We start from the raw sequence: 16,357 nt of genomic DNA on the forward strand, positions 1-16,357 counted from the left end.
CCCTCCTTTCCTCCTCCTCCTCTCCCTCCTTCCCTCCTCCTTCCCTCCTCCTCCTCCTTCCCTCCTCCTCCTCCTCCTTCTCCTTCTCCTCCTCCTTCCCTCCTTCCCTCCTTCCCTCCCTCCTAGATCATGCTGGTCCTGGGGGGGGCCGGCTTACCCATTTTCTACAAGATTGGGATTCAGCTACTACAGACCTTAGGGTTCTGGATCTTGTAGAAAGTAAGTATGCTCTTCCCTTTCGGGAATTCCCTCCAAATTGCCCTCCTTGTCAAGGGGCTTCCTCAGAGAACCACCGTCTTCTCCTACAGGAGGAAGTCCTGAAGTTAGTACAGAAAGGTGCGATAGAGGTGGTTCCAGAGCAGGAGAGGGGTCAGGTATGCTCCTCCCGGTATTTCCTGATTCCGAAAAAGGACGGCAAATTGCGGCTGATATTGGACCTCAGGATCTTGAATCTTTATCTGAAGCAAGAGAAGTTCAAGATGCTCACCCTTGCGCAGGTTCTTCAGGCGCTGAATCAGGAGGACTGGATGGTGTCGATCGACTTGCAGGATGCGTGTTTCCACATCCCCATCCTGAAGTCACACAGGAAGTATCTCCGGTTTACGGTAGGATCTCAACATTATCAGTTTGCGGTCCTTCCGTTTGGTCTTACTACTGCACCCCGAGTCTTCACGAAGGTGATGGCAGTGGTGGCAGCCCATCTCAGAAGGTCGGGGATTTCAGTTTTCCCCTATCTGGACGACTGGCTGATCAAAGCGGAGTGCCCGGAGAAGGTGCTACATCATCTGCAGGTAACAACTCAGCTGTTGTACAAATTGGGTTTCTCGATAAATGTGCCCAAATCTCACCTGGTGCCCTCTTAGCGCAACCTGTTCATAGGTGCGGTACTGGACACTACTGTGCGTCGGGCATTCCCACCTCCACAGAGGATTCTCTACATACAGGAATTTATTCCTTTATTTTACAATGGAGCGGTCGTTCCAGTCCTGAAGGTCCTTCGCCTGCTTGGTCTGTTTGCTTCTTGCATTCTGTTGGTCAACCATGCACGCTGGCACATGAGGGCGCTCCAGTGGTGCCTCTGCAGGCAGTGGTATCAACACAAAGGAGATCTCAGGGAGTCTGTGAGGATCTCCAGAGAAGCTGCGGCGGATCTATCTTGGTGGAGTGTGGAGGGCAAGCTGTCTCAAGGAAAGCCCTTCCATCTACCTCCATCGGTGGCCACAGTGATAACGGATGCATCCACTTTAGGGTGGGGTGTGCATCTGTGGCATCTGGAGATCAAAGGACTTTGGTCTCCAGAGGAAAGGTTGCTTCACATCAACCTTCTGGAAAAGCGGGCGATTCGTTTGTCACTCAAGGCTTTCCTCCCTTCACTTCGCGATAAGTCGGTTCAAGTCCTGACGGACAACACTACCGCGATGTGGTATGTCAACAAGCAGGAAGGAGTGGGGTCTCTTTGTCTCTGCAGAGAGGCTCTGCATCTCTGGTCCTGGGCTCAGGACCATCAGATTTGTCTGATGGCAAATCATCTGGCCGGGGTTCTGAACGTACGTGCAGACAGTCTCAGTCGGCAGTTCTCTGCCGACAATGAGTGGAGGCTCCATCCGGAGGTGGTTCGTCACGTCTTTCGGGCGTGGGGGACTCCTCGGGTGGACCTGTTTGCCACTCACGAGAACGCTCATTGCCCGTCATTCTGCAGTCTCCAGTATCCGATGCAGGGAGCATTGGGGGAAACGTTTCAGTTGAGTTGGAGCTCACAACTCCTTTACGCGTTTCCTCCCATACCCTTGATTCCTCGGGTTCTGAGGAAGATTCGCCAAGACCGGGCCCAAGTCATATTGATCGCCCCGGATTGGCAAAGAAGGGTGTGGTATACAGATCTTCTCCACCTCTCCTCGTGCCCTCCACTCCGTCTCCCTCTGAGGGCAGACCTCCTCTCGCAATCAGAGGGGCAGGTTCTACACCCCCACCTCCAGAGCTTACACCTTCATGCCTGGATATTGAACGAGGCAACCTGAATTCTTTTTCTCTCCCGCCTGATGTGTTAGATGTAATTTTGTCTGCCAGACGTCATTCCACCAAATCTATCTATTCCTATAGGTGGTCTAAATTTGTACTCTGGTGTGGAGAGAAGTCAATTGATCCTTTGAGGGCTCGTTTATCTGACATTCTGCAGTTTGCCCTTTCTCTTGCTCAGCAAGGATTTGCTGTGGCTACTGTTAAGGGATACTTATCGGCTTTGTCGACTTTCCTTTGCTTGCCGGATCAGCCATCATTGTTCAAATCACCTATTGTTCTACGATTTCTAAAGAGCCTTACAAACAGATTTCCTCCTACTCCCTTTATTGTGCCTCAATGGGACTTAAACCTTGTCTTAACTTATCTTATGGGTTCTCCCTTACACAAGTGTCCTTTGAGACTGTTTTCTTTTAGGACAGTTTTTCTCATTGCAATCACCTCGGCAAGGAGGGTAAGTGAGCTTCAAGCTCTAAGTTCAAAACCCCCGTTTTTGACTATTCATGCTGAAAGAATGGTACTCAGGACCAGGGCTGCATCTCTGCCTAAAGTGGTAACTCCCTTCCATTTGGGGCAGTCCATTACCCTTCCTACCTTCTATCCTCCCCCTTCCAAGGAGGAGGAGAGACTTCACCGCTTGGACCCTAAGTGGGCGGTGAGCTTCTACCTTGACAGGACAAAAGACTTTCGAGTTGATGACCTGCTCTTCGTGGGCTTTGTTGGCTGCAGGAAAGGCAGAGCGGTGCACAAGCACAACCTTTCCAGATGGATTGTCTTGTGCATCAAGATATGCTACTCTTTGGCTGGTAAGGATCCTCCAGAGGGTTTAAGAGCCCATTCCACTAGAGCTAAGTCTTTCACTTCTGCTTTGTCTAGGGGTGTTCCTGTGGAGGACATTTGTAGGGCGGCAACTTGGGCCTCCCTCCACACTTTCGCAAAACATTGTTTAGACACTGAGGTGAGGAGGGACGGACATTTTGCTCGTTCCGTCCTTCAGGACTTTCTGGTATAGAAGGGTGGACACCCTCCTCCGGGAGTGGGGACTGCTGTGGGAATCTATTCACAAGGTGAGGAATCCACTGGCAGATGTATCCATCAGAAGAACAAGTTACTTACCTTCGGTAACGCTTTTTTCTGGTGGATACAATATCTGCCCGTGGATTCCTCACTGAAACACCCGCCTCCCCGTTGTCCACCCTTGTATACCTTTAGTATATGATGGTGTTTCAAGATGTATTTGTTACTGTCAAAGGCATTGTGATGTTTCTTTTGCCTTTCTATTTATTATACCCACTGTGTGTGTCCGTGTGCCTCGAAGGCACGGAAAAAAAGGGCGGAACTGACGTCATCACGCCGACGAGGTCTTCTTATGGAGCCGGTGAAATCAGCGGAGTCGCGAGCGGAGCTGTCTCTGTGACGTCGTCTTCGACCTCATCGGCGTGGACTGCTACAAAAGTTTACGGATGTTGCTGGCGCAGGGGATATTCACAAGGTGAGGAATCCACAGGCAGATATTGTATCCACCAGAAAAAGCGTTACCGAAGGTAAGTAACTTGTTCTTTAACATTCTAATTAAAATCTACTGGACGACCACCTCAGCATTCTCCTTGAAAATCTCTACCAGTTTCCAGGCCTTCCATGTTAGCACCTTATCACAAATATTTGACGTTTTATTTCCACATTGACACAGTTCCAAATTAGCTCTCCGTTTTTTCCAAACGTGTTGAACAGTAGTATCAATAGGTATATCTAAAACTTTGTCTTTAGTCTGTAGAGACCCTGGAGGAATTTGACCAGTTTTATTTTGTTCTCATTTGATTAATCTATCACTGTGATCTTCATTTCATTCATATGTTAATGAAATATTCTTAATAAGAAGCCCTCGTGAGATTTCTCAATTTTAGAGATTCCAATCCTAACATAGTGCACATTTTGAAATGTTAAAATATGATGCATTTAAAAAAAATTCTGATATAATTTTGACAAAGATGAGGTTTTAAATATTCAATTCCAAAAGCTTTGATGCTCACTTAGATTGGAGTAATAAATCCTATGGTCACTGTTGAAAGTGTTAATAACACCACCCTTGGGATTCAGTTTGTAGTAAAAAAATGAATAGTAGTATTTTGCAATAACATTAACACATGTTACTCTTCATTAATGCCATGTAGGTCCCACCAGCAAAATGTGCAGATGATAATGCTACACAAATGATGCATTTATGTGAAAATAATAAATGTTTGCAAGTGGTAATATTTGTGGCAATCAAACTGCTGCACATTTTTTTCGCATTGGTAAAACATTCCCATTGAATTAGATATCTTTAAGATAGTTTTTCAGCATAATATTTTTTTGTTTTAGATGGAAGTGAAAATGTCACAGGATTAGACCTTTCAGATTTTCCAGCGCTAGCAGACCGAAATAGAAGGGAAGGAAGTGGAAATCCAACGCCATTAATAAACCCATTGGCAGGAAGAGCGCCTTATGGTAAACCTTTGCTTTTAAACCCTCCTTTAGAAGAATTTTTTTAAAACACTTATGTAGTCATTAGAAATGCTGTGTGAATTGCATTTACATTATGCATTTTTTTAAAGAACTTTATACAGATTGCATAAAGAGATGTATGTTTTTGTGTCCAAAGGATTGCACACATTTCTATAGTGTTTGCTGAGAAGCGTGCTCTTTGTAGGTTCTATTCATCTGCAGCATTACTATCCATCATTTTCATGATGTGGGAGCTATAAGAGATGAGTTTTCAATGCTTATTTAAACTTCAAAGTAGTAGCTTCCCTTCCTATTGCATGTGTTATGGAATTTGTTTATGGTAAAACAAAATAGCATTGTCATTGCTCTACTAGGTTACTTTCTGTTGGTTGGGTGAGGCTAGATAAAGACTTGCAGATATTAGTGTCTTCTTTTGCCACCTTTTGAAAATCGCACTCTTGCTCTACTGGAGGAAATGCATTTGCCTCTGATGAGAGATATGGCCACAGTGTTGTAGTCCAAGCATTGGTAAATGTGCATAATTCTGTGCTGCTTTTAATTATTTTAAAAATATTCCAAGTACATAAAGTGCAGAAGATCTCCTGTTTTACTATCTTGGGGTCTGGTCCCTAAAAGGAAAATATGGTTTGCTCAGTAGTTTATCCTTTTACTTTAGTTTTGCCAGAAGAACCTGTATTGATCATCTATCCATGGGTTCATAAAAGAATATGAAACCTTAACCTGTTTTCCAAAATACACCATCTGATTTATTTTGATTATAAATAGATGGGTTTTCAGTTGGAGCAACTGATCTCATGCTACAAATGGTTGTTTTACATAAACTTTTCCCTTGTGTTGCTAAATATGAATCTCTGGAATAAGATACATTGAATGACTTCTTGAATTCCACAGGAAACTGAAGCCATGGCTTATTCAATTAACCCACATATCATACACAGTGCTAGGCACATACACCTGCTCAGCCCCAGGATACCCTCGTAGGTGATAGTGCACTTTACAAATGCACATAACATAACTTGCCCAGTATTAGCCTTGTCCTAGTTTAACATGATGTGAATTTTCCTTTATACATCATGTGAAGAGATTCCTAGTAGTGCACTCAGATCATGGTAGTTAACTACGTCTAAACAATTCAAGGTCAAATTCTTAGCAACATGTTATTTATTTCAGCAGCCGAAGTTTCTGTGTGAAACAAAACTTGGAATTCTGTAATTTGCAGGCCACTTGTAATGAAGCCCTCTGTCATTAGAATGTATGGTTTAATTACAGTTTGTTTCATTTTATATTTTAAAATATGTGCTTCTTCAGATGCACTAATAGTCCTCTTCTCTTCTGGTTTAAGTGGGAATGGTAACAAAACCAGCAAGTGAGCAGTCACAAGACTTCTCGATACACAACGAAGATTTTCCTGCATTACCTGGCTCCAGCTACAAAGATCCAACCTCAAATGACGACAGTAAATCTGTAAGCACCTTATGAGAAGTATTAAGTTATGATTTTTTTCCTTGCTTTGTTGGAGCCATAGTATTTTACCAGGATTTGTCTTGTAAGAGTAATAAATTAGTGTTCAAATATGTGCTGGTTTAGTACTATATTTTAGAGTATTATTCCATCGGTCTCCTTCATTCTTTCAACCTATTGAGCACTGAAAACTACTGTCTATGGTCCATGTGCTCAGCAGTGAGTATACCTAATCAGAGGACTACTTAAAGACAGTAGTTCCACTTAGGCTGTACCATCATTAGCAGTACCACCCCTCAATTTCACATCCCTTTACCTTAGGATGTAAGCGGTGTTCCTCTGTTTTCCATTTGTTCCCAGTCTGTAGAGGTCTGGCATTTCAGTTTCATCCTGCTAACCCTGTTTTCTTAACGTAGCATCTAATTTGCTCACATGATCTATAAGGACCTTTAAGAATCTTAAAGGTTCTTGCATCAGAAGCAAAGTAAAGGGGCAGCAGGATTTGAATGTGTTGAATTCTAACTCACTGGATATTAGATTTGGGCGGGCGTATCTATAGAAGGCCAATACTACTTACACCAGTTATCGTCTGTGCTGAGTAAGCAACAGTTGTGGGCCTGTACTGCCACCTGTAAGTACTGCAGAATTTAAAGTTTGTTTAGTATTGGACAGTTAACTTACTCCGTGCAGACTTTGTTGGACGATCTCGAGGACCAAGGAGTGTTTTGTGTATTGAAACAGTAATATTAAATGCCATAGTTGATCAGGAGTTTGTTTAGATCATGAGAGAACTTCATTTTCTCTGTCATGAGATCCCTGCAACACCATTTTAAAGATTTTTAAGTTGGAAAATAAAATGCCTCTTACAGACAACATTTTCTGATTATATCTTCCAGGGTTTTAGCAGTTAGCCAAATTAACAGACAGTACAGTTGGCTGGAAACACTAATCAACTATCCATTGAAAAAATATAAAAATCTATGAAAAATGTAGCCTCCAATACTTTGAGCACATAGATGCCCCACCCCTAAGAAAACTCCAGAGCCAAACGTCTTCCCATCGTGCAGTGCAGAGACAGCATGATAGTTCTTTTTTCCAGCGCACTAGAGAAGAATCCCTAAATACTATTGCCTTTCTGAGGCTGTATTATGGCTTACAATCTTCCTTTCTTATCGTGTTTGTGGCTTCATAGGAAATGTTTTACACCTCCTTCAACTTTATGCATTTTCCCCCAGAAATTTTACTTTTCATGTTCTAGCTTGACAGCGCAGCTGTCGCCAGACAATTATATGAGTATCACAAGGAGGGGGATTTGGCTTCACCCACATGTGTGCAGCCAAAAGTACATGCTCTGATTGGGCAGAAGTTGCGGACTTCCCAAAAAAAAGCTCTTGTCCTCCACACAGCTGTAATTTTTTTTGTTATTTATTTAGTTGCCTAAGCTTTAAATACGGGTGCACACTCATGCCATTGTAATGCTATTAAAGTGTGTCTGATAACTTTATAATGTATGCTTTTCTCTGGTAGTAATGCTGCAATGATGGGAGGAGGGAAGTCATTAAACCTACATATAAATTTTCAGGTCTGGCTTGACCGTATAATTGTCCCCTGACCTTTTAAGCTGCACCATTATTTTTCTACAGCTATTTGATTCCACACAAATATTCCTATGCTATTTACTTTTAATAGTTCACTTTACCATACAGCATTGCTTTAAAGCCACATCTATTGGCATTGACAATATTAGTTTTCTCTTTTTATAGCTTGAATTAGCCAAGACTTTTTGATTTTACTAAACTTTTATAGAGGCTTCGACCATTGGTATGTTGATGCTCCATTCACATTTTGTTTGACCCACTATGATATGCAACATAAGGTAATTGATCAGCCCACGTCAGCCATTGGGTAACTCCATTTGCATTTGAATGTAATCTGCTCTGTTGTAGAGAGCACATCCATGCAAGCCGTCCCAACAAAATAAAGTTTTACATAAACCATGATAAAACAAACAAGCAATGTCAGCCCTATTGGCTTTGCCAGTGTCTGTTCTCTAAGGTGTTTCTCTTCGCACCTTTTCTCTGAGCACCATGCCAGCTCTATTTGATAGAGTCCTCTTGTGTAGAGGTTAGTAGTCTTGGACTGGCAAGCATAGTGTTTGTGTCTGCTTATAGATACCAGGGTGGGAGTTTGCCTCAGAGTGAAGCAAGAAGAAATTGGCCACTCTCCTGTACCTCGCGGTTCAGCACCTGTAGAGGGGCAGTGGAGTTCTCTAGCTCCACTTTAGCTCCTGGTGTCCCTTTGGGGGACACAGTTCATTGCTCGAGTTGCCAGCATTCCGAGTAGACATCGGCATACAACTTTAAGGCACTTGTCATCAAGACGATGAACATTGAGGCTGGAGCCATTAGAGTGTGTGCCGGTGTCAGAAGTCGGCTGTAGTTGCTATTTTCGCTACTTTCTGGTTCCCTAAAAGGACAAAGCCCACCATCCTCTTCTAGATCTGTGGGCCCTCAACTTCTTCCTCAAGAAGGAGAAATTCAAAATGCTCAGGTCTTGCCTGCTGTGGACCCAGGAGACTGGATGGTAGCGTTGGACTTGTAGGACGCCTATTTTCATTATCCTGTCCTGCCTTTCCACCAGCGCCATCTGTGGTTTACGGTAGGCCACAAACTTTTTCAGTTTACCGTGCTCCCCTTTGGCCTTTCCAGCACTCCTTGGGTGTCCACCCAGGTGATGGCAGTGGTTGCTGCTCATCAGTGACGATCAGGCGTGCTAGTCCTCTCCTATCCAAACAACTGGCTGCTGAAGGTGGGTTCGCCCCAGGCTGTCGTCTCCCACCTTTAGACTACGCTGAACCTGCTGCATTTGCTGTGGTTCACTAGCAACGTCACACCCAACTCCCTCTCAGAATCCCCCTTTCATCGGAGCCGTTCTAGACACTGTGCAGTTTCGAACTTATCCTCCAAACGGTGAGTTCAGGATATCCAAGCCTTGAAACCGATATTTCAGCCTCTATCCTGGGTTTCGCTGATGCTAACTGTGAGGCTGCTGGGCCTCATGGCCTCATGGCCTCCTGGATCCTGCTGGGGACATGTCAAATGGCATATGCGGACTGTGCAGTGGGACCTAAAGTTCCAGTGGGCGCAGCATCAGGGGAATCTCTCTGATCTGGTCCAGATCTCCGAGGGAACTGCAAACGATCTGCAGTGGTGGCTAATGAAGCGCGATTGGGTTAGAGACAGACCCCTCTCTCTTCTCTTACCAGATCTCACAGTAGTGACATACCCATCACTCCTGGGATGGGGCGGCCATCTGGGAGAGGTGCAGATCAGAAGACTCTCGTCTCCGGCGGAATCCAGACTCCACATCAACCGCCTGGAGCTCCGTGCAATCTGACTGCCATTGAAAGCCTTTCTACCCTCCATCAAGGGAAGGCTTGGTGAAAGTTTTCATGGACAACACCACTGCCATGTGGTGCTGCAGCAAACAGGGCGTGGTAGGGTCGAAGCCCCTTGGCCTTGGGGTTCCTGATCAACGATGTCTATACGTCCACGTCCCCTAGCATCTCTACTTACCTGGGCTGCTGTGGGATTTCTTCGTTCAGCCTCTTAGCCTGTGCCTGCAATCTTTCTTCAGCCTCCATCTCCTCTATTGAATTGCATTAGGCGGCCGACACTGTGTTGGCACTCTGCACCTGGCTGCCCTTGCGCTGCCGAGGGTGTAAGTTTGGTGCTGCCTTGTGGCCCCCCCTAGTGCTTACCTTAACTCCAGGAGATCAACCCCTGACACCACTTCACTCACATGTGAACAACACAGCTTCGAGAACCCCCAGTCTCCATTGGTTAACATTGGGCACTGACCCCCGAATCTGACCTCTGCACCCGGCTGCACCTGTGCCACTAGTGGTGCAGTTTTGGGACCAATCAGCACCTTGCCTGGTGTTGACCTGAAACCCCGAAGACTGTAAGTCGTGTACCGAACTGAAAAAACACATTATTGGTTTCCTCCATAGGTTAACATTGCATAGCTTGAAAATTGCAGTGTCCACGTTTTAAAGTACTTTTCCTGAAAAACGTATTTACCTTTTTGCGAACATCTTGGTATTGAAATAAATCTTGGAAAAAGGTTATTTTTCTAAAATTGGTGTGAATCTCTTTATTGAGTCGAGTGTCATTTATCAGTCACTGTATGTATAAAAAATGTTTTACACTCTGTTAGGCCTCAGGCTGCTCGCCCACACTAGCACAAATAGAGCACTTTGGGTTTACATTGAGCCCCGTACACTTCTGGGGTAATCTCTGAAATCTGAGCACGATATAACCACCTATGGGTATACCATATACAGAGCCAACTTCCTACATTGGTGGTGCAGAGGTGGGGAACAAGATCCAACATTTTTTATACCACTTGATTAATAAGTGATTTCAGAAGAGGAAATACAAAATTGTCTTTAGTTGAAATAGTTTTCACATTTTCTTTTTCCAAATTAATTTAAACTAGTGTTAGGGCCTTGATTAAGTCCCTCACTGTTTTGAAAGTAAAGGTCTTTAAATAGTTAGGTCTTAGCAGTCCTTAACATTTTTTGTAAGTCTCTAATAAGACTATTACTACTTTAAAAACCATGACTGAGAATGCAGGGACCCTCCCAGGAGCTCAACCTGGGCTCCTATGCACATCTGAGAGTTCAGCAATTCAAAGACCTGTGCAAAGCATGGAAACTTGCCATGGGTCCTAAACCCACAATAGCCCATGTCCAGCAGTTGCTGGCAAAGAATGACAAGGCCCTGACAAGTAAAATCTTTCCCCACTGGGGAAGAGGAGGATGAATCCCAAGAGGTGGAGGAAGAGGACTCTTGCTTCATCACTACCCCCCTCAGATAGTAACACTACTGGGAGTGGCCCCAGCAGTGTCGCAGATGAGGTAGATACTGAAGATGCATATCTTCAGAAACTGGCCAAGAGGATAACTTTAGAGGCTAAACTCTTGGCCATTGGATCCATCTCTGGTGGCAGCAAAATAATACAAAGGGGGCAAGTAGATTCTTTTGACTCTAAGGGATTGTCCCAAAAGTCTTTGAGGGCGATGATATCACTAAGTAGTTCATTGCATTTGAGAGAGCCTGTCTTGGCTATCCTGTGTGAGATGTTCCCAGGGAAATGCAGGGATAGACTCCTGACACTCAATGAGAAAGATGCTACATCCTATGACCACATGTAAGGTACCCTGATTGAGGAATTTGGATTTAGTACTAAGAATCATAGGATCAGATTTGGGGGGCTTAAAAAACCCAGAGCCAGACTTGGGTCCATTTTGTTGACTACTCAGTGAATACACTAGGAGGTTGGTTAGATGGTAACAATGTGCATGACTTTGAAGGTTTTTATAATTTGATAATGAAGGAGCACCTTTTAAGTAATTGTCACCAAGAGTTACCACATCAATTCCTGGCAAACCTACTGTGAGAGGTTGGCTTACCATGTACTCTACCAAAAAGAGGTATAGCGTGTAGTGAATCCAGTGGATCTCCAGAGGTTGTACAGAGGCTAAATAAGTAACACTATAATGCATTTGTTGTACTCACAGTGGCAATAATGAGACACACACTCAATGAATAAATCCGAGACCAGTTTATAAAAATAGTACGTTGGTATATTTATTTACCAAGACCACAAAACTTTAATAAAAGCAAATACGTTTTTAAATAAAAATACTTTTCATTTTGAAGTTGACAGTGCAATTTTCAGTCTTTGCAAAATGTTAACCTATCGGAGGAAAACAAAAATGCAGTTTTACAGGTATGTACACAACTTGCAGTTCGAGTCTTCGGGGTTGGAGGTCAACTGTGGGCAAGGTTCAGTTAAGCACAAACACTGCACCACCTGCGGCACAGAGGTGGCCGGGTGCAGATGTCGAATCTGGAGTTACGGCCCAATGTTAACCAATGGAGACTTAGGGTGCTTCTAGACACGATGCTTGCAGTTAAGTAAAGCGGCTTCTGGGTTCAAGCTTAAGAGGTTTAGGCAAGCCCAGAGGGGCGCGCAAGGCAGCGCCAAACATACACCACCAGTGGCACAGGGGTGGCCAGGTACAGGGTGCAAAAAGAGTGTTGGTCGCCCAATACAAGTGAATGGAGGAACTTGGTTTTGGAAACAGTCTGCAGGCATCAAACCGGAGGCTGTACGAAGAACACCAGCGTCAGCAGAGGTAAGTTGGGAAGCTGTGGGTCGCAGGGAAACAGTCGGTCGAGCTCTCCAAGGCTCAGTGGCTTTGAGTGCAGGGGTGTCCTTTGACGTCGGGTTTTTGTTACCAAAGCCTGTCTCTATTGGGGGAAGCCTTCGGATTTACACTGCAGGCATCATTGTGGAGTCCAGGAGGGTTCAGCCAATGCTGGACTTTCGCTCAGGATTGTTGGGGAACCTTTTCTGGACCGGTGAGCACCTAGACTCAGGCCGGAGGCATCTGGCGCAGAGTGATCAGGGATCACGGTTCCGGAGGGCACCAGAGTCCTTTGTCTTGGTTTCTTGGGAACAGGAAGTTTGCCAATAAATCCGAAGTAACTCACTCCAATGATTATCTTACTCCTTGGGTATAGCATGGGCTTGTATAGCCTGAACTGTAGTACCACACACAGGGTTGTCCAAATAAAATGAATGTTGCCTTTTTAGAGTAGATTGATTCTTGTTGGAATCCTAAACAAAAAATGTTAATCTTTTTTTTTATTGAATTTTGGTATATGCGAAATGTTACAACCATACATAATATTTGTAGAACCAGTAAGCAGTTACAGGAATCAAATTGTTCAATACAATATGCCGGTATATGAGCGGATGACAAATATTCTATCCAGATCCGTGCATCCTAATATCTTGCGTCCAATACAACAATCCGATAATGTCAATCATGCCTTATTACCATTTCAATATAGACCTATTACAGGTGGCTTTTTCGCATACAAATTTGTTCCACATGTACATTTCTAATGACTCCTTTCAGCCGTGCCGTAGCGTCTGGGTTGGTGATCAAACTGCCATATATATAACAATAAAACGTTAACAGCAAAATATGAGAAAAAGAAGGGGGCACAGGGTAGGCTGGGGTACGGGGAGGCGATCCATATCTGCTACAGTAATGCCATTTTCACAGGTTTTGATGTGTCAGCCTTAGTATCGTACTACTGCGTGCTGGGCCAGTGTGTGTGATGTGCGTTCCAGACCGCATTGTTGTCAGGTCACGCTACAACCTATGTGTAGGTTAGATTAGTTGGTATTAGGAATGTCTGGGGGGCGTCCGGAGTTATTGGTACTTGAAGCGCCGTCAGAATTGTGTTCCAGACTGTTGAAATGGAGTACTTGCGCAGCCCTTTCGTGTCTTCCCTTAGCAATGAGACAGCCTTAGCTCAGTTCAGCATAGATTGAGCCCAGGCTTTAAGTGGTGGGGGGGGGAGTCTGCTTTCCATTGACCAGTCTTTTGGTCATCACTAAACCAGGTCTAAAAATATCCCAGTATTGCAGGCCTCCCACGTACTCGGCTAGGCCCTGTCTGTGCTTGTGGACAGCAATTGTATCACTCCGTGCCAGTAGCTTTGCAACGTGGGGCATGACCACAACATATGTAGGAGATCGGCATTTGACATCGTGCAGCATAGGTATCAAGCATCCACTCTATTAAAATACCTATTGATTTTGTCAGGAGTTAGATATGATCTGTGGGCTTATATAGAATTGAATCAGCCTAAATCTTGCATTTCTGGGAATTTGTCAAGGGCTCTCCAGCAACATGGCCCATTATTTGGGTGTACAGTGTCGTGTCAGATCTGCCTCCCACCTATTGCGCAAGGGTGTTAAGTCAGTCAAAGTGTGTTCGCGAATTGATTCTGCAAACCATTTTATAAGGTGCTGTACCCATCACGCTTATATATTGCATCAGGAAATGTCGGGGGTTCCTGCGAGATATTTCCCCAGTGATGCCCTAGCATGGCCATCCAGGAGGTGTGGTTTAGGAAATGTCCCAGAGGGACGCCCTCTTCTTCAGTCAAGGAAAGGAAAGGCCACAACGCACCCTCCACATAGAGGTCTCCCAGTGTGTGTATAACAGTGTCTTGCCAGTCTGAGTTCCGACGTTCTAACTCTGTCTCCCCCCCCCCCCCCCCCCCCCCCCCCCCCCCCCCACCACCCTTTTTCGGCATTCCCAGCAGTGGGATTGAAGATGCATATGGTGTGACATGTCTAGTAATATGCAGAGCTCTACGGAAGCATTTCTAAGCTATCTACACCAGGAGAGGGAGTGATGTATTTGCCCTGGTGCATCAGTGAATGATAGAGGAGTCTGCTGTGAGAAAGTGCCATCTTTCTTGCATGGTATGCCCCCACTTATTGCTGAATGTACTTTGAGTGTGCCCCGGGCTCCTGCCAATCAGGTGCCCAGGGCCTATGTTCCTTCCATAAAAACTATGCTGAAACCTAAAACCCAAATTGGCAAGCCCTGGCCACATGTCAGCCCCTGGTAAATGGTACACTAGGTACCCAGGGCCTTGTGACCAGGGAAGGCCTCTAAGGGCTGCAGCACTTACTGTGCCACCCTTGGAGGCCCTGTACCCTGACACAAACACACTGCCCTTGCAGGCTGAGTGTCTGGGTATAGGACAAAACAGAGTCGACATGGCACACATCCCTGTGTGCCATGCCCACAACATACACTGCCCTGGCATACATCAGCCACCTCTCTAGCTGGGTGCCCTATGCCAGTGGTGTGGGTACAGGAGCATGAGCCCTGTGCCCGTACAGGACCCAGGTCCATTCCTGGGTACTGTAAGTGCAGTGCTGCCATTTAAGAGTATATGGTGCCCGGAGATCGTCAAACACGAACTCCACAGCACCATGATGGCTCCACTGAAGACTGAGAAGTTTGGTATCAAACTTCTCGGCACATTAAACCCGCACTGATGCCAGTGCAGGATTTAATGTACAATACACGACAGAGGACATCTTAGAGATGCCCTCTGAACCTAACCTACAATCCACGTCTGGTCTGAGGGGCTGCCTAGGCTGCCACACAGCAGACATGTTGCTGAACCCCTGGGTAGAGAGCCATCCGCTCTCCTGGGCCTGCAACAATGCGCATCCTGGGCGAGGTGCTAGGTCTCCTCCCCCAGGATGGACCGGGGAAGCTTCAAAGGCATGCCACCTTTGTGAGCTTCTCCAGGCCACTTGCAGTACTCAGCAACTGGCCCCTACCGGTTCTAAACCCCCACTCTGGCGGGAAGACTGGCTGGAAACCCCAAGGAAGGACAGGGGGTGTGCCTCTGCCAACCCCACCCCTCAGGTGGGTGAGGCAAGGTGAAGCACATCTCCGTGCTCTCGCCATCTTGAAGATGGGGAGCCCAGCCTAATCTGGACTAGGCCACTGCCCCCTCCCACAGGAGAGTGGCAGGATAGGGTGTGTACCCACCCCAGGGCAGGGACCCAGTGGTCCCTGCCCTTTACCTACCTGTAACGCCCCTAAATTTAAAATTTATGGGCACCCTGATTCTTCCTTCCTTAGATTCCAGATTCTGAAACCGCAAAGAAGATCAAGAAGAAAGAAGACCTGTCGTGCAGCTGCTAACAAGAGGAAGACACCAACTGCTTTGGCCCCAGCCCTACTGGCCTGTGGACCTTCGAACCTGCTCCTGCTAAATCCCGGCATCTCCCGTGGCCAGCAACCTCACAAACCCCGGAGGACCTGGCTACCTTGTGACTCTGAGCATCTGGTACTCCCACGAGCAGTGGCACTGCTCAAAGCAAGTAACCAACCCCGTTCTTAAGCTTCTCCATTGCAATCCATTGAGCACCCAAAGGCTCACTAGCACCCTGCACCCAGCCGCCCGAGTGCCCCTGGCTGTGCAACCTCTACTCCTACCTACTTCCCCATTTGCCCTGAGCAAATGACCAGGAGCCCATCTCCCACAGCCGCGTGGCCTGCTAGTCAGCAGCCACCAACCAATGGCACCCTGCCTTCCATAGGATAACATTGGGCCTAACTCACTCTGCACCCGGCTGCCCCTGTGCCGCTGAGGGTATAACAACTGTACTTACCTGACCCTGGGAGACCCCTGAGTCTATGCCCAGAACCTTAACTCTGCCAGTCGAGTACTTACCCAAAAGCCGATAACTCACTTTTCTTCCATAGGGTAACATTGACTGGTTTCATTTGAAATTTCTTCGAAGTGTGGAGTTTCTAAACTTTAAAATATTCACCTAAAATCAACCGAGTAACGAAAACGGAAATACTCACCTGCTATTAGGAGAGATCCCAGTGCTGGATCTTGGTGCCCAGCACTGACCCTGAAAAGTAATTAAAAACCATACTTACCGCTAACTCAATTTTCTTCCATAG

At 45.8% G+C, this 16,357-nt stretch overlaps 1 protein-coding gene across 7 annotated transcripts in view; it reads left to right on the forward strand.

The window, feature by feature from the left end:
* CNOT2 (CCR4-NOT transcription complex subunit 2) overlaps window positions 1–16,357 on the forward strand; it is a 449,944-nt gene that overhangs the window by 276,989 nt on the left and 156,598 nt on the right. For all 7 annotated transcript variants that reach the window (XM_085652518.1, XM_085652519.1, XM_085652515.1 and 4 more), the window contains exons 8-9: window positions 4,378–4,503; window positions 5,864–5,985. In XM_085652518.1, the coding sequence (XP_085508644.1) occupies window positions 4,378–4,503; window positions 5,864–5,985 (248 nt within the window). The remainder of the gene's footprint in view (window positions 1–4,377; window positions 4,504–5,863; window positions 5,986–16,357) is intronic.

The sequence above is a fragment of the Triturus cristatus genome, chromosome 4_1 (assembly GCF_964204655.1).
Source record: "Triturus cristatus chromosome 4_1, aTriCri1.1, whole genome shotgun sequence".
Taxonomy (NCBI): Eukaryota; Metazoa; Chordata; class Amphibia; order Caudata; family Salamandridae; genus Triturus; species Triturus cristatus.